The sequence below is a fragment of the Medicago truncatula genome, chromosome 7 (assembly GCF_003473485.1).
Source record: "Medicago truncatula cultivar Jemalong A17 chromosome 7, MtrunA17r5.0-ANR, whole genome shotgun sequence".
Lineage (NCBI taxonomy): Eukaryota > Viridiplantae > Streptophyta > Magnoliopsida > Fabales > Fabaceae > Medicago > Medicago truncatula.
The window spans coordinates 6,686,475-6,704,229 of NC_053048.1; the positions used below are offsets into that span (position 1 = coordinate 6,686,475).

Sequence of the window (17,755 nt, forward strand, 5' to 3'; positions counted from 1 at the left end):
GATAACTTTCTGTTAAGCGTATCAAAGCTTCTCTCGAAATCATTGAGTGTGTTCCTCTAGCAACCACGCATTTTCTCATGGTTGATTGCTATTAGAATCCTTGAAGAACGAAATTTTATGTGTCTCAAGGTTCGCTAGACTATTCTCATGTTTCGCAATCCTTGTTTAATTTCACTTGTTCTAATATCAAAGCTCCGCGTTCGCTTTATGAATTGGCATTTGTGATGATGAATTAACAAATATTAACCCTCTGTGTTCGCTTTATGAGTTTGGTATTTGTTAATTCATTTTAAAAACGGTGAAATTAGATTAGAAAGTAGATTTATATAAAATTAGGGTTTATGGTTTGGTTTGATTAGGATTTCGTCATTAGACTTATCCAACAATCCCAAGACAAGAAGAGTCTACTCACTCACGTTCATTGTAGAAATAGAAGAGAAGAAGAAGAAGAAAAGGAAGAACATAAAAGTAAATAATAATAAAATAAAGGTGAACTTTTATTCCAAGAACAAAAGATGGATTTACAAACTAGATGGCTGCTCTATATATAGTCTAACATTTACTTGAGCCCTAAGAATTAAATCACTAAAGTGTTGCACAAGAAACCATGGGGACTAGGTCAGAAATACTAAAATAGGCAGCTTTGTCGAAGAAGCAAAAGCAGGAAAAGGGCAAAAGGGGTGCGCCACTTGTTATATTTTTGTACAAGATCTTCAAATTCTTTGCACAAGATATTTTTGTATTAGATCTTCATATTTTTTACATGAATCAGCTCCAAGTCTCCTTTCTATTGCTGCAAGATTCCATCTTTCAAATATTTGTTCCTAAAATAAAATATCTTGCAATTGAAGTAAAATAGTTCTAAAAGTAAATAAAAACATATTAAATTTAATTAAAATAAACTTAAATATTAAATAAAAGACACTAATTAATGACTCATTATTGACTGATCATACTTACCCCGCTGTCACAAACACCCAGACCAACCGCACCAGACATTATCATTCTTATCAGATACGATCATATGTAATAATTAAAGTTTATCCGACGAATAAATGTCATGAAAAATTGTTAGATAAAGTGAATTTAAAGAGAAAAGAAAAAAAACATTAAGTTTGAAGAGTCTATGTGGTGGTGGGTGAAGTGGAGCATAAAATGTTTATGGTGTGTAGTTCTAGTAGCAGCACACAAGTGCTAATATTGAACTCAGCTTCACCTTTGACTTCTTTGTCACATAGAAGAATCTATGTTCCAAATTCAGTTACTAAGGTTGTTGGAGTTGGAAGAAGAGGTGGAAAATGGAACATGACAGTTAATAACAATGGTGAAAATAATTCAATTACTACAACTACCACACACTTTGATGATAACAAGGTTGTAGATTCAGCTTCAAAAGTTGTGAGAAATTTCTATGAGGGAATCAATGCACATGATGTTGATTCTGTACAATATCTTATCTCTGAAAATTGTGTGTATGAGGATCTTGTCTTTCCACGTCCATTTGTGGGTCGTAAGGTATTTTGCTCCATAAATTTATTTTGATTAAACAAATAACTTTGGTGGTTGTATTTGTATTTAGTTAGAAGAAGTTTATAAAAATTGTTTTATTGATTATTACAGGAAATTATAGAGTTCTTCAAAAAGTTCACTGAGTCTACAAGCTTAGACCTACAGTTTGTTATTGATGATTTGTCTACGGAGGACACATCATCTGTTGGGGTGATTTGGCATTTAGGTGCATTACAAATTTCAAATCTTCTTTATATCTATACATTTGATTTATATACTATTTATAAAGTTTAATAGATACATAAAAAGTTATTGTATCACTAATTGCAGAATGGAAAGGAAAGCCTTTTCCCTTTAGCAAAGGATGCAGTTTTTATCGTTTGGAGGTGATTAATGGCAAGAGACAAATCACGTAAGTAATGATACGTTATTTTTTATGTGCATTAACATGATGACAGTGGCATGGCAAGTTAATATAATGTGCTCTAAAACTTGTGCTTGGTAAACCGTCTGATTGGAGTGTAAAATCTTACAAAAATTTTGTATCGAATTTTTGTTTAGATGATTATTATATTCTTATGGAGGCTAAGAACAGAGAAAAGTAGGTTGTAGTTTGAACTATTAAAATCTAAGTATGGACTTGTGGAGGGTGAAATCGGAAGGGGTGGAAGTTTGGATTAAGATCAGTGTGCAACTGTAAAGTCGTGGACGAGGGGAGAGATACACTACTTTGGTCGGAACATTGGGTGAGAGGGTGTATCATAAAGAATAAGCACAGTAGACTGTTTTCGTCATCAATGGACAGATGGATGAGAGTTGGGATTGGACGTTCGTTTGGAGAAGAGAATTGTTCATTTGGGAAGTAATTATTAGCACAATTACTAATTGAATTGGATGGTAGTACATTTTGAGAGGGCGAGATAGATAGAGTAATGTGGAAAGAGGAGTCTTCGGGGAAGTACACAGTCAAGTAGGCATATAGAATTTTGATGAGCGATTTTGTCAGGATCAGAGAGAAGTTTAACCAAAATATTTGGCATGCGATCGGTCCTTTGAAGGTGGTTTTGTTTTCTTGGAAAGTGATACAAAATCAGTGGTTACCAATAAAAGACAACATTGTTAAACATGGAATACTTGGAGCGGACTTTGATTTGTGCAGTGCGAGGTGTGGACTAAAAATCTGTGAGTCACTTGTTTTCTGAATGTCTGATTTTCTCTAAGGTTTGGTCTGAAATAGCAAAATGGCTGGGTTGGAAGTGTTGTTACCGAACAATGTTACAAGTCACTTATTTAATTTTGCTAGGTGGATTCAAAGAGGAAGAGTGGTTAAGTTAAAATTCGTAATGGTTGGTTTGCATGTACTGGGAATCAAGTGATTTTTCATGACAAAGGTGTTTCAATTGAAGCAATTCTTGAACAGACTAAAATGCTTCCGTGGAATTGGTTGCACGCTAAAGCTAATATTTTATTTATTAAAATTTTCAATGGTTAACCAATCCTCTTGCTTGTTTAGGTTTGGTGTGTAATGCCCGAGTGTCCGGAAATATCACAGTTTTTTTTCCGGCATCTTTGGGTATATATGGGTGGCCGTTTCTGGTTTGAGCTTGAGCCTGAGAATTAGTTAGTAATTTGTATCAGTGTTCGGTTTAAGACGCTGTCGTGCAAGGTATCGCGATTCTGTATTTGTTAATTCAACAGTATCAGTGCTGTTTTATCAGTTAAGGTTGCAGATTTTGGCAGAGTAGTTTATGGTAGCTTCTTCATGTGAACCTTCAAGCAATTTTCCTTCTGTTGTTTGAGTTTCCTGGTATCAGTCCCCAGGTTTTGGTGCTGTATGGATTTATTCTTGTGTTTATTTGCTATAACAGGTAGCAATTTCTAAGCATTGCAACTGGGTGTAACCTAGTTTCTTTACTCAGTTTTGCGGTTTATAAGCTATTTGTATCAAACTTTTGTTCCCATTTAGGCACTCCTTGTGCTTGAATGTGTTTCTTTATTACTAATATACTGTCTTTCAGCATTTGCAAAGAAAATGTATCATTAGTTTAATTTCTTCATAAATCTTATAATCCTGATAAACAGATATGGACGGGACTGTGTTGAACCTGCAATCAAACCAGGGGATGCAACTTTGGTATGTGAATTTATCCTTATCAGTGATGTTATTGAGTTCTGGAAAATTGTTATCCTATAATGCAATATTGTGGTCTGTAAATTGATTTTTAAATTACATACTATCACTATTACTAACTCCGGTTTTAGTGTCTTCTGATTGCAAAACAATCAAGCTATTACTATTAGTCTGATCTTTTTGGAAACAATTTACATGCAGGCAATTATAAAGAGTGTGACATGGCTTCTTCAACGATTTCCTCAGTTGGCAGACCGATTGTAGTAAAAGCTCTACATTATTTCCGGAAGGGTGTGTTCCATATTTCTCCCAAATAGTATGGTGATTTGATTGTAGTTTGGATTATGTAACACATAAGATTCTCCAACGCAGAGAAAGTGAAAGTGTTGTACATATATACATAAAAATAAAGTTAAATTATTATATAAATACACATAAATTTACTGATTTTTTAACAGTTCTTTATAATTTCATTTTTCTTTTTCATCATTTGTGTAGGACAAACCATTTATAGTAACTTTACAAATTTTCAACTATATTCTTACTAATCAAGAAGTTCTATGATTAAATTTTGGGGATATGTAATTGCAACATCAACAGCATTGTGATTGTGTTGTACAGCGCCATGGACCTTGGTTTGTGACCCCCATCTACGGATTATTGGCAGTGTATCAAAAAACCAGGTCATAGGTGTGGGAGCATATAGTGGTGCAGAATTTTAGGCAGTGTGGGAGAACAGGGTGAAATTATTATGAACCTCCTGATATGACAATTTGTGGTGCTTTTCTCACTATTGTGTTGATTGTAGAAAATTTTATGCATCACCATTAACGCTGCAATGCAACCAACCATTATGTTATATAGTTTTTTTTATAAGCATTACCAGCATTATGTTCAAATAGGTTAGGTGTTAGTCCATGGTTAGGGGTGCATCTGAAATTTCAAAAGAATTAAAGATTAATATCAAATAATTGGTTTGATTTGATGACATTGTATGTGAGATACAGCTCTGTAATTTCTATTGGATCGAGTCATCTGAGTATTGGCACATTAAAAATCACATAGATACTACAGCCGTCACTTGTCACCAAAATAGTATAAAGAATTAAAGATTTACAAATCAGTACACCACAGCACCTTGCCTGGCAAAATGGTAGAAATGCAACAACTTCACCAAGATATTACTGTGAATCACCGGTCCACCTATGTGCGTGCGCGTGCGCATATTAAGCGTCATCTCGAAAGTTCCAAGACCTAGATTTATTTTGAGGGAATATACTTGTAGAGTCTTGGTCCCTAGTCCTATAACTACTTTGAGACTCATTAAAGAAACTGGAAGCGGAACTATCTTGACTTCCAAAAGCCATCCTCCTAAACATTCTGATCTGTGCAGATTGCTGTGCAGAATCAAACACTGAACTCTGCCCCGGTTTCATTCCGTTATTCAGATCTGAAAACTCGTCCATGGAATCAAAAGCTCTCACAACCTGGCAAGTGATGATGAACAAACCAAAGAACGCACAACAAAGTTAGTATCTTCAAAATCAAAACAACGAGTACATGGCATGACATTTTCTGAAATTACCTGACTCATCTTTGGCCTTTTAACCGAGGAGTGACGCACGCAGGCCGCGGCGGCCTCAATCATCCTAAACATTTCGTTTCTATTGTAGTTCTTTCCCAGTCTTGGATCCGCTAAAGTTTCAAAGTCCTCGCTATTGAGTGCTTCAATCAACAGAGGCCGAGCCTGAAAATAAGTTTGGTAATTGTTATAATGAGCAATTTATTCTGCTTGGGACTCTATTTGGCTCTTTTGTATCACAACAACCGGTAGAAAATCATGTGAACGAGAACTATTTTTTAGAAAAGTAAATGCAAGATCACAAAAATGTCCTTCAACGTTAATTGAAATTTTAGTCACGGTGAACAGCAATAGAGCATTGATAAAATTTCATAAAAAATTATGAAAAATTTCATGACATGTTAAAACTCAAAATGGTTTCAGATAGTGTAACAAAACAGTTTTATAAGTTTCAAAATGGAACAAGATAGTCCAAAAAGTAGTTCCATCCACAGAAGTTGTTAAAGGTGTATGAGTATGTGAAAATTATACAAGCTCAACTCAACCATATCAAATCAAATAACAAAGATAGGACAATACTTAAACCTGGAACCTATTTTCAACATGTATGTCATCCAAATATCAAAATAAAGAATGTAAATGAGTTTAATAACCAAAGAAATTAGAAATATGTGACTCACCCATTCAACCAAGCTCTCATCACCAATTGGCTGAGAGGCATCTACAGGCTTCCGACCTGTAATTAGCTCCAAAAGCACAACACCGTAGGAATATACATCAGACTTATCAGTCAATTTCCCACTTGTCGCATATTCTGGTGCCATGTACCTGGCGATTCCAAACAAAGTATTCCATTAGATATACTCAGAATGGGAATAGTGCATACTTGAGTATTATCAATATTCAAATGATTCAATATTGGTGACAAGAAGCAGTCGGGAGGGAAATAGAGAACGAAGGGGCAGGGGGAAAGAGGTAAGCTCTTAAGGCCCGTTTGTATTCGTTTATTTGAGCATACCTACTGGAATAAGCACTCGTCAGACTTTAAAGAAGAGCTTACGCAAATAACTTATGAGATGTCCATAAGTTGTTTTAGCTTATTTCCATATGCTCTCCATAATAGCTTATGAAATCAGCTTATAACTTATATGAAAACCATTTTATTTAATTTTATTTTTATCATATATTATGGCATAATTTGATCCATGTAGCCGACCCCACTTAGTGGGATAAGGCTTGGTTGTTGTTATTTATCTTTTATCAGATAACTTATATATAAGAACTTATAGGATATACGCTTATGCTATAAGTACTTAATTGAGATGTTCATATAAACAGGGCCTTGATACATATGATGCATTATAAAATCAGCTATTTCTTTAGTAATTAGCCGGATTAGTAAGGTTTAGTGGGGCACAACCGTCAAAGGGCAGGATGACAAACTCTAGCATATAGATAGAAATTAGGGAGGGCAAAACGGGATCAAAAAAATATAGGAAAATGGTTCTGCGGTGTAATAAGGGAATTTTTCCTTAGAAGGTCATATTGACCTTTGAACTTCTTAATTTATTATTTCTCTTCATCCTAATATTTTATACTCTCGAGGTCATAAAGTCTAAGATTTGGATATTGAAAAGGACTTAATAACAGGGCATAATCGATAGCAGATCAATAAGAAATGTGCATATAAGATAGAACCTAAGGTTTTGATTAAAATTGAATAGGAAATCAGACAATGATCATAAAACTTTACACTTAACTAGTAAAAAACAATAATAATAACCGCTTTCCTAGGATAGATGTAAGAGACCTATCCTTATTTTGATAGGCAGAAAAAATAATAAAATTCAAGGGAAAATAATATGATTCCGTATGTAAACACTGAAATACGACTCAAGCTATACTTCAAACAGAGGTTTAACCTACCCAAAGGTTCCCATTACACGTGTAGTAACGTGTGTGTTTGAATCCAATGTTAATTTTGCAAGCCCAAAATCTGAAACCTGTTTGCCAAATCAGATCAATAAAACAAAAAAGTCCCAATTAGATAAAACTGAAACATCAAATTGGAGATGCTCAACATAAGCTGGCAGGCATTAAAGAATGATTCTACTTACTAAACATACAATACTTAAAAATAATAATATATGAAGTGACTTACAAGAGCTTCAAAGTTTTGATCGAGAAGGATATTTGATGACTTAATATCTCGATGAATAATGCGTGGATGGCCTGAAAAATAATGAAACAGAAATAAGAAGATGAATACATGCTATAAACACCAAAAAGATCAAGCTTAAAAAATGAGCCATTCTAAATTTGCAATTGAAAATAATAGAACCACCTATGATGCATTTCACTTGTGGTTGAAACATATCTGAGGAATTCTATGAGTGTAGTTTAAAGAAAAATTAACATTTCAAAAGAAATTATCTAAGCTAAAATGAACATGTAGTACCACGAAAAAGTCATGTTTGCTTTGGAAAACTACACGCTTGAGGGAAAATGAATAAACTTACAATCTTCATGTAGGTAAGCTATTCCACGAGCTGCACCAGCGGCAACCTTAACTCTGATAGGCCAATTCAGAACTGGTGCATTTTCATCTGTAAAAAAATTAAATTACTGGTCATGTTTTAGATCAAAATTTAGATGAACCATGGTCCTCAACCTAAAACATGGACTTATAAAAGTTTATTTATGGGAGCTTACTGAACAAACTATTTAGATTCTAAAATTCAAGCACAGCATCAATGTCGATGATAATTATAAATACAATAATAATGAAATTAGCAAGGGAACAATAAAACTCAAGTACAACATCAGTATCGTAGACATGAATCTTACCATGTAGATGATAATGAAGAGTGTTGTTGGGAACATAGTCATAGACAAGCAATCTTTGATGTTCAGATATACAGTAACCAACCAAAGAAACTAGATGACGATGATGTACTCGACTAATAGTCTCCACTTCTGCTCTGAATTCACGTTCCCCTTGTCCACCACCAATTTTAAGTTGTTTCACAGCTACTTCTCTACCATCTATGAGCAAGCCTTTGTAGACACAACCAAAACCACCTTCTCCCAACATATTCTGTTCTGAAAATCCGTTCGTAGCTTGGATAAGTTCTTCATATGTGAACCATGATCTTGAACTATTTACACCACCTGGTTCTGATGGTGAATACACGAATTCACTACCATTGCCACTCCCTATAAAATTGGCTGGAGACTGAGGTTTCAAGAACAAGGTACCTATAGGAGAATATCAAAGTTTAAAAACCAATATTGCCGCTTACACTTTTAATAGTCATTGAGTTTCAAAAGTTATGACATACTCATTGAAGTTATGTGGTGGCTTGTCATTGCCAATCAAGCATAATGCAGATAAAATCCAAAATTTATCAGAAGTGAAGTATAACAAGAATTATCCATCGTAATCATCTAACATTTTTCAAACCAAAGACATCTCAGATGAGTGAAAACTTTGTTCTTTTTGGAAGGGCTAAAAGGAAACATTGAGGTTTGAACCAATAAAAAGCTGCAAACTACCGAAGAAAGCAAGCTGTGTAGTAAGGCCTAACAATTGTCGATAATAGATATATGCAAAATAATGAATCTCATGTTACAAGAAAATAAATTGGAGTTGACTTCTGATTTTGAGTCTATATTGAGTATTTAACAATCCGTCAGTATTCATAGTTACAATCCAGTGTATACAAGATTATCTAATTTGACTGTATGCAGTGTTGATAAAACCCTTCAGTATTAATATTCATAGTCATAGTAAATAATCAAGGGGAAAACAAACAACATGAAGAACTAACAAAAACGTGCATTGCTAATAGTTTCCGGTGCACAATGCAATACCTGAGTTGTGAGACGAGGTAAATGGGGAAGGTGCAGCATAATCAGCTATCGGTACTTTTCCCTTCTTTTTCTTCCGTACAAACAACACAGCCATGACAAGAAGGCTGATGACAAATAAACTAACAACGACGCCAATAGCAACAGCTCCTCCGGTATTTAACCCTCCCGAATTTGAAGGTGCATTGCTTGTGGCTGCATTACCAGAGCCATCAACAGTTGGTCTAGCAGTTGGTTTCTCAGCTGGAATAGATGGCAATGACACAGTTGGACCACCAGCAGCAACTGTTTCATTCCTAGGAGGACGAGGCAAAGAAGCTTCTGGAGGTGCTGCAGATCCTGAAGGGACTGCACGAGGTGGTGCAGATTTTGAAGGGACTGAAGGAGGAGTAGATGGCAATGTAGATGGAGGTGGAACAACAGTAGAAGTGGATGGAGGTGGAACATCAGTAGAAGGGGAAGGAGGGGTATGAGAAACTGATGGAGGAGGTGCATTATGTGAAGGAGGTGAAGGAGTGTTACTTTTTGGTGGCTTTGCTTGTGGTGTAGGAGGAGGAGGTTTGGTAGATGGTGGCTTTGGTGCCGGAGGAGGAGGAGACGGCGAAACTGATTCAGAAGGAGGTGGCTTTGATGGTTGAGGAGGAGGGGAGCCAGCTGATGGAGGTGGTGGAGACAAATTTGGAATGGAAGGTGAAGTTTCAGCTGGAGGAGGTGCAGTGGCAGCTGGTGTAGGAGGTGGTGATGTTACAACTGGTGGAGCTGACAATGCAGGAGGCGGTGATGTTACAATTGGTGGAGGTGATGATGCTGGTGGTGGAGATGTTGGCGGCGGTGTAGTCGACGGTGGAGGAGGAGAAAGAGATGGTGAAGGAGGAGGAGTTACTGGCACTGTCGTCGACAGAGGAGGAACTGAGGGAGGTGGTGAATTAGTTGTTTGATTGGACTGAGAAGAAGTGGTAGGTGGTAAAACAGCAGCACCAGATGATGGAGGCAATGCAACGGGAGAACCATTTGGAGAAAGTGTGATTGTAGCCATCACTCTACCAAATCTTCCACAACAATAACAACAACCTAAGTCTTATCCCATTGAACAGACTCGGCTACATGAATCAAAGGACATCATAATATTTTATCAAATACCTCTCTACAAAATCTTCCTTCAACAACAACAAAATGCACTATCACTCATTGCATACATTCCAAAACCCTTCAACAACACCCAAAGTTTTCCAATATCTTTCTACAAAAACAAAATAATCACAAAAATTCCAGATCACACATCAAATTTCAGATCAACTCAATTGTACACCCCCGCTAGTGGACATTAGGATTGATCGCCAAATTAGTCAATCTTGGACCGGATACTGAGTTTTCAAAAAAATAACAGATCAACTCTTTTACAAGCAATGTTGAATGCTAATATCTAAACCCAATTTCTAAACCCACAAATTACTTTCAAAAAAAGCTAAAATCTTTATAGTCTACACAACATTAAAAGCAAAAGTGAAAATTCACAACATTTAGAAGAAAATGCAGTATACCCAGATCTCAAAAACTGAAATATTAAACAAAAATTGTGAAGAAAGAGTGCAAAAAGCAATATGGTGATAGTGGCACGTACAGCACGAACAAAGACAACCCACAAGATGTGCAGAAGAGAACGTGGAGACGACTTTGAGCTTCACTCTCTCTTAGACCACATGCTCGTCATTCACATTCACATACAGTGTGAAAAAGGCTGTGTTTGCAATTGAAAATGTTAACACGTTTAATCATTACCCATTTTATTATGTTGCTTTTACTTTTCTTTTTCTTTTTCTTTTTTCCTTTTGAAATGGCAAAAAATCTATCTACTATACAAAAAATCTATCTACTATACAAAAAATCAATTACTACCACCATTTTCTCATAATTAACCTTGATTAGTCTCCTAATATCTTTTATTTGATGGGCTTAATCTTAATCTTGGAATAAAAAAATATATTTATAGAGAAAGTGAGAGAGAGAAATTAATAAACTAAAAAAATATTTTTAGATAAAAAAAATCATACACACTAAAATCTTATATTTTGATAATTACACATGCAAAAACGTAAAAATAAAATTAATGTATCTAAACATAAATCACTTCACTTTCAACACAATTTTAAACGAGATTAATTTTACAAAATTTAATAATTTTGGAACCAATTATACATTTTGTGGAAGTAGATAACACTTACTTATTAGCTTATTAGCGTAGTGAGTGTCATACTTCTTCTCCATAGCATTCCAAACCTATTTAGTATTTTCGCAATAATTGTAGTTAGTGTTCTACAAATCAAATCGAATGTTAACTTCGCGTTTATATCTTTAGGTGTCAAAAACGTGTTAACTCGGATGTAAACTAGGTTTTTGGTGAAATTAGAATGTTTGACGAGTTTGACCGAGTTAACACGTGTTAAATTTGGTCAACTTAACCGAGTTTATGAGTATACATTTAAAAAAACATTTTTTTTTTATATTTTGGTCCACTTTCTATCAAAACCAAATTCTATTTTCAAGTGCAAGGTACTAAAATTAATGTTGAAGCGAGTTCAAGTCATGTATTTGGTTATAATATTGAAAACCATTTATCATCTGGAAAAGAATTTGATGAAATTGAAGATGAAGACACCAGTGATAATGATGTTATGAAACTTTAAAAGGATTGAACTTTTGAAAAAATTAACTAGTTTGTTTCTTGAATAGGTTTATTAACAACTTTAGAAACTTGTGAAACTTGTTTTTTTGAATGGTTTAGAGTCTTGTAAAAGTTATGATTTTGCAAGTTAATTTTGTATTTTGATGCTAAGTTGAAAATAACTATTTATTATGATGGTTAGTATACATTGTCTTTATAATTAAGTCATATTTTGCACTATTGACCTATTTGCAATATTATATAAGTTTTGCATATATAATGTATATAATAAATTTTATATAATTTTAATTTTAGGTAAACTCGTACGAGTTTACAAGTCAAGTTTATGATTTGAGTTTACATAATAAAACAAGTTGAGAAAAACTCTCGAGTTGTAAAACATTTACCGTAGTAATCATACAAATCTTCTATGAGTCCATTTAGAATAATATTTTTCAGAATCGTAATTATAATATTCAACTTTTTAAAGGAATATTTTAAAACTTGCGATCTTTAAAGAATGCTCCAACCTTTAAATTATTGATAAATGATATTTGTACAACCATTTTATAACAATTTTTGTGACAACTTTCTCTCTCATACTCACATTATATTTTTGTTTTATCTCTGTGTTACTTTCGTTTTCGTATCAATACGTATATTTCTTTTTAAAAATATAGTTGTCTATTTGATTGTAAAATAAAGGGTTAATAGGTCTTTACCCCCTGTAATATAGGTCATTTTCAGTTTTCCCTGTAAAATATTTTTTTTATTTACCCCCTGTAAAAAAAAAAAAAATTGTTTTGATTTATCTCCTAATAGGCCAAACAAAAATCTTTTTTTCAAAAAATTTTCGTTTTTGTTTGGCCTATTTGAGGATAAATCAAAACAAATTTTTTTTACAAGGGATAAATAAAAAAAAAATTACAGGAAGAAAAATAAAAAATGACTTATATTACAGGGAGTGAAGATCTATTAACTCTAAAATAAATAGATATTTAAATAACACTGCTCTGAATTATTTCTCTTTTGTCACGGGCCTATTATGATACTACATGTAACCTTTGGAAACTAAAATGAGTGTTTAATCTTAGAAGAATGCTAGACAACTTTGTCCATTACACCCGTGAAGAATATTTTTGCTTGTTACCGCAGGCTGGCAAACATTTTTACATTTTAAACCACAAAAGCGTTTTGTCTTTTTCATATGTTGACAAGGAAAAAACTAAACGGTGGCCAATTATTTTAAAGATTTTGCTCTTGTTAACTAATAGGTTTTTATATTTAGCTAAACTCATCTTTAAAAAATCATTGTGAGGTGAAGATCGGTTTGACTTATAAATAAGGGTCATGTTAACTTGTGTCCTTAGGACACAAGTTAAAAATAAATTTTAGGTTTAATTAGTTCGGGAGTCCCTTAACTTAATTATTTGTACTAAATTGGTCGCCTAAATATAATTTGTACCAAATTCGTCCTCTAAGTGTTGCTCCGTTACTAGTTTCGGTCTTTTCTGTTAGTTTGGGTCAAAAAACGTTAAGTTATGTCCACGCTGGCTTGTGACAAGGCATTTCACTTCATTTCTAATCAATAGCATTCCATTACATCTTCTTCTCATAATCAAAACCCATGTCAATTACTTTCATTCCATTACAACAATTACAACTAAGAACCAAAACACATGTCAATTTACTTCAAATAAAAACCATTCCACATTGATGTGCTTTTGCACATCAACACTGTCCCTAATATCAGCAACATCCCAAAGCACATCAAACCAAAAAACATAGACATTCTCAGCAGTTTTATTGTATTTTCAAGCTCGATCTTTAACTTTTTAATCTTCTTCTTCTGCTTCTCAATCTTTACATCCATTTCATCAATAACATCCTCATCCAATAACTTAAAGAATCTACACCCTTTGTCAAATGAATTTTTGTAGTCCTTACAACCCCAAAAGTTCTTCCCACAGTTGGGGTTACTCATATCAGCCACTGTTCGAATCACAGCTTGTTCTCCACACCAACATTCCCTGTTCGATCTCCTTCTCAGACTAGATCCAATTGAACCTCTTGAATGGTCCTGCACCCATGGTTGTGTTTGGCTTTTTGATGATTGGACCGACATATTTGCTCAGAAACAATTGAGAAGAAGAAGAAGAAAGTGGGTTACTATTTTGGTGAAGAACAAGAGAAAAGGGTAGGCCGATTTTGGAAAAGAAGAAGAAAAGAGGGGAGAAAATGTCACATGAACCCTAATTTCAATCTTTGCATTCCAATATATAGTGGTGAGTCATCTTTCCCACATACCCAATTAAATTGCCATGTCAAACGCCACATATACATAACTTAACGTTTTTTGACCCAAACTAACAGAAAGGACCGAAACTAGTAACGGAGCAAAACTTAAAGGACGAATTTGGTACAAATTATATTTAGGGGACCAATTTGGTAGAAACAATTAAGTTAAGGGACTCGGGGACTAATTAAGCCTAAATTTTATATTGAAAGTATAACTTTTGCAACTTTTAAGCTATTGAATGCACAAGTTTTAAGAAAAACTTTCTACATTTGCTTTCTTAACTTATGCCCCAAGGGCATAAGTTAACATTTCCGTATAAATAATTGTTTAGACTATCTCCCATTTAATGTATGGCTCTTTAACACAACTCTTTGATGTATGGATAAAATGGTGGATGATTTAATAGCAGAAACATGATAATAGGCTGCCTAACATATCTTGGAGGAGAATATGATATCATCTTATAATTTATGGTTTGGTCTAACAAAATCCCACAAAATTGACTTTTAAGATGAAGGTTGTCAGGCTTTATAAGCTCTTATCAAAAGATGTATCTTTCATTTGTGGGACTTGAGTTTTTTCGAATACAGCCCTCACGTCCATCAATATTAGGCTTGATGCGTGTATATAAATGGTGGATGGTCGGATCGATAGGTTGTGATACCATATTAATTTTTTTATTTCGTTTAATTGATCCTTACAAAACTGTCTTGTATCCCAACATTATTGGGCTTGAGTAGTTTATATAAATGTTGGGTGACCCGATTAATATGCTCTGATACCATATTAAAATTTGTGGTTGAGCAAAATTCATTTTCACAAAATTCATTTCCCATTCAATACGTAACACTCTACAATTACATAACCGCCTTCTGTAACCATCGACCCATCGTTAGAAGAATTTTATCCTTCACCTATTTAAAAGGACTCAAACAGTCCTCCAATTTATGATCTTTCGACCCTTATGGTGTATGAGACAAAGTATTGACAAGTTTCCTACATCGTATCAAGTAATAAAGTAGTGAGTTTATCGTCTACACAGAGATTATCGTTCAACCTAGTATTTAGATATATTTATTAGAATGTAAATAAAAGAGGAAAGATGAAAGTGGTTGCATGGTTTAAATTGCCTGGCCCAATGTGAGATTAGGTTGGTTTGATTCAGATACGTAACGACGATTAGAGAATCTTTGAATCCCCCGTCTGTTTTGTTGGAATTAACTTGGTAGATCATTAGTTTATGACCTACTTTTTTATTTATTTATGAAAGTAGCGTTAAGACATCGTGATGTATCAGTAGAAGTTTTATTTAATATTACCGCAAGAAAATTGCTTTTCTAACAATGAAAACTTCATATTGACACAAATAAAATACTAAAATGCCCCTGCGGCCGTTAACAACCGCTCAATGTTACGCCTGCAGTTAACACCCGCTGGCACCAGCGGCAGTTAACTGTCATTCACACCAGTTAACAGAACCAATGCACTCTCCACTAGTGCACTGGTTTTTCTAGGAACTTTGGCCTGTTTTTGCATTCAATTGGAAATTAATGTAAATAACCAGGATATGTCGGGAAATTAAAACGTACGTATAAAATAATATTTAACAGGTAAAATTAAAACGCAAAAAATAATATAAAAAGTATGTCGGAAAATGTCATACAAATACCAAAATGTACGAAACATGTCATAATTATACATCACAGTAAAAAAGTACATAAAAAAAAAACCTTAATCATAATCAATCTTACTGCCTAGCATGCCTCGGCCCCCTGCGCCGCCTGGAAATCTGATACGTAAGGGCAGGGTGACCAGTACCGGCTATCCGCATCACCTCCTGGACAATCTCCTCTTTAGTCATCTCGTCTTGCCTGGCCACAATATCGTCAACTATATGCACCACATCCCAGATGATCGTTAATGTGTCAGGCATCTATTTGACATGCTCCTCCTCTATGATCTGCTCGACGTTCGCCGGCCTGGGAGGAAATCCTTCACCAGGTGGGAGAATACGAGGGTGAGAGACTTTGGCATACCACGCTGTTATACCCTGTTTTTGGACCTAAAAATACTGGGCCCAATTTCATTTCAAACTTTGTCAATTATCAAATTTCAACTGCACAGTTCAAAATTGTCTCTGCCTCGCAGTATTTTCAATCACAATTTCACCTATGTTTTTCTTGCATAAAACCTTTTGAAGTGTCTTTACTTGTCTTATAAGTCATTCAAAAGTGTCTCTGAATCAGTGCATTGCTTTTTCTACAGTTTATTTCAAAATTTGCAAAAAAGTCATACAGAAGGGTATTTTGGTCATTTCCTGCAGTGGGACCCATTTTCATCCTTGTGACTGTCTCTGAGTCTTTTCAAATTGTTTTTTTTCATTTCACCAGTAAACTTTGTTAATTTCGTTTCAAGCTTGCGTCTGAGTCAGTGTCAAGTCAATTTGAATCTGTTTAGGTCAATTTTAGCCCTAGGGGCATTTTGGTCATTTCACACGAAATTTTGGCGTAGAGAGGTTACTTTGAAGTACCTCATTTAGGTCATTTGGTTCGTTTTAGTCCGTTTTGTCAATTTTATTTTTGTTTCGCTTTACGTTTGGTCAAATTACGTTTTTTATTCAATTTCATTTTTAATTGCATTTTGGTCCCTCAATTGAGGTCCCAAAATTGCATTTTTAGTCCAGAATTTTCTTTTTTTTTACATTTCAGTCCTTTTTGGATTATTTGCAGTTTAGTCCTTGAAGTTTTATTTTTTGCAGAAAGGTCCAAATTTCTTTTTTGTCCAAGCCGTGCCACTCTCATACAATTCCAGGTGTCACCTTTTTATTGGATCTCAAGTACACATGTCAACTATATAAACAGTGAGTCAGATTCAAAGCCATTGATCACACGCCACATCACAAACACTTTCCAATTTTCTTTCCCATTCTCAAAGATCAAAAACGTAACAATTTTCCAGAATCATCAAGAACATTCAAACCCTAACCGTTTCTGAACCAACTCCAAATCAATCCAAATCAATCCAAATCAATCAAAATCAACTCAAATCAACAGAAATCAACACAGAATATTACAAATCAGTACAGAATCAACAAGATTTTTCGCAATTCTCAGAGATTCTGCATTGAATCTTCATCATCGAATTGAGTTTCTTCGCAATCCAAGGTGAGAATTCGCCATTGACGAACTCCAGCACCGATCACGAAGAATTCGAGAGCGTGAAAAGAGGAAGGAAAGAAACAGAATCCGGACCGGTGAAGAAGAAGAAGAATCACTGATTTATTTTCAGTTTCAAAACCGGAGATCAATAAGCAAAAGCCAAATCTAAGCGTTTCCGAAGAACTTAACAGAATCTCCATAAAAAAAAACTCAGGTAAAACTCAGAATCCTTCTTCAAAAAGTAATATCACAGTTAAACCTGCAAACAGAAAACAGAGAAGTTTCCAGAATCACGAAACAAAGCCGTAACCGTAAACACAAAACCTAGATCCATAAGGATCTAGGTTTTGAAAGCAAGAACAAGTATCAGAAAAGCCTTCAAACGACGAAACGATGTAGATCTCTAAAGATCTAAACGATTTAGTTCAAAAATCAAAAATCATTTCAAAACCGTAAAAGTTTTTTTCAAGATCTACGTCGTTTCAAGCTGTGTATGAGAAAATAATTGCTGGATCCGTGTTTAGGGTTAAAGGACGAATCGTTA

The 17,755-nt window shown here is 34.5% G+C and overlaps 2 protein-coding genes across 4 annotated transcripts; one reads left to right on the forward strand and one right to left on the reverse strand.

The window, feature by feature from the left end:
• Nucleotides 1-1,080: 1,080 nt before the first annotated feature.
• LOC25497671 (uncharacterized) lies at nucleotides 1,081-4,087 on the forward strand. Its single transcript, XM_013592295.3, has 5 exons — nucleotides 1,081-1,515; nucleotides 1,621-1,735; nucleotides 1,840-1,921; nucleotides 3,592-3,643; nucleotides 3,842-4,087. Exons 1-5 carry the CDS (start codon nucleotides 1,156-1,158, stop codon nucleotides 3,902-3,904), a joined length of 672 nt encoding a protein of 223 aa, XP_013447749.1. The 5' UTR covers nucleotides 1,081-1,155; the 3' UTR covers nucleotides 3,905-4,087.
• A 503-nt stretch (nucleotides 4,088-4,590) lies between these two features.
• On the reverse strand, nucleotides 4,591-10,868 carry LOC25497672 (proline-rich receptor-like protein kinase PERK8). Of its 3 annotated transcripts, none has more exons than XM_024769889.2 (9): nucleotides 10,714-10,868; nucleotides 9,096-10,456; nucleotides 8,070-8,480; nucleotides 7,742-7,828; nucleotides 7,384-7,454; nucleotides 7,149-7,225; nucleotides 5,903-6,050; nucleotides 5,226-5,387; nucleotides 4,591-5,127 (listed from the first exon to the last, which is right to left on the reverse strand). In XM_024769889.2, the coding sequence occupies exons 2-9, from the start codon at nucleotides 10,126-10,128 to the stop codon at nucleotides 4,867-4,869; spliced, it is 2,250 nt and encodes a 749-aa protein (XP_024625657.1). In that variant the 5' UTR covers nucleotides 10,129-10,456; nucleotides 10,714-10,868; the 3' UTR covers nucleotides 4,591-4,866. The 3 variants fall into 3 exon arrangements, with proteins under 3 accessions (XP_024625657.1, XP_013447750.1, XP_024625658.1); XM_013592296.3 differs by having other exon boundaries at nucleotides 9,096-10,192; nucleotides 10,714-10,862; XM_024769890.2 differs by having other exon boundaries at nucleotides 9,096-10,332; nucleotides 10,714-10,855.
• Between the last annotated feature and the right edge of the window lie 6,887 nt (nucleotides 10,869-17,755).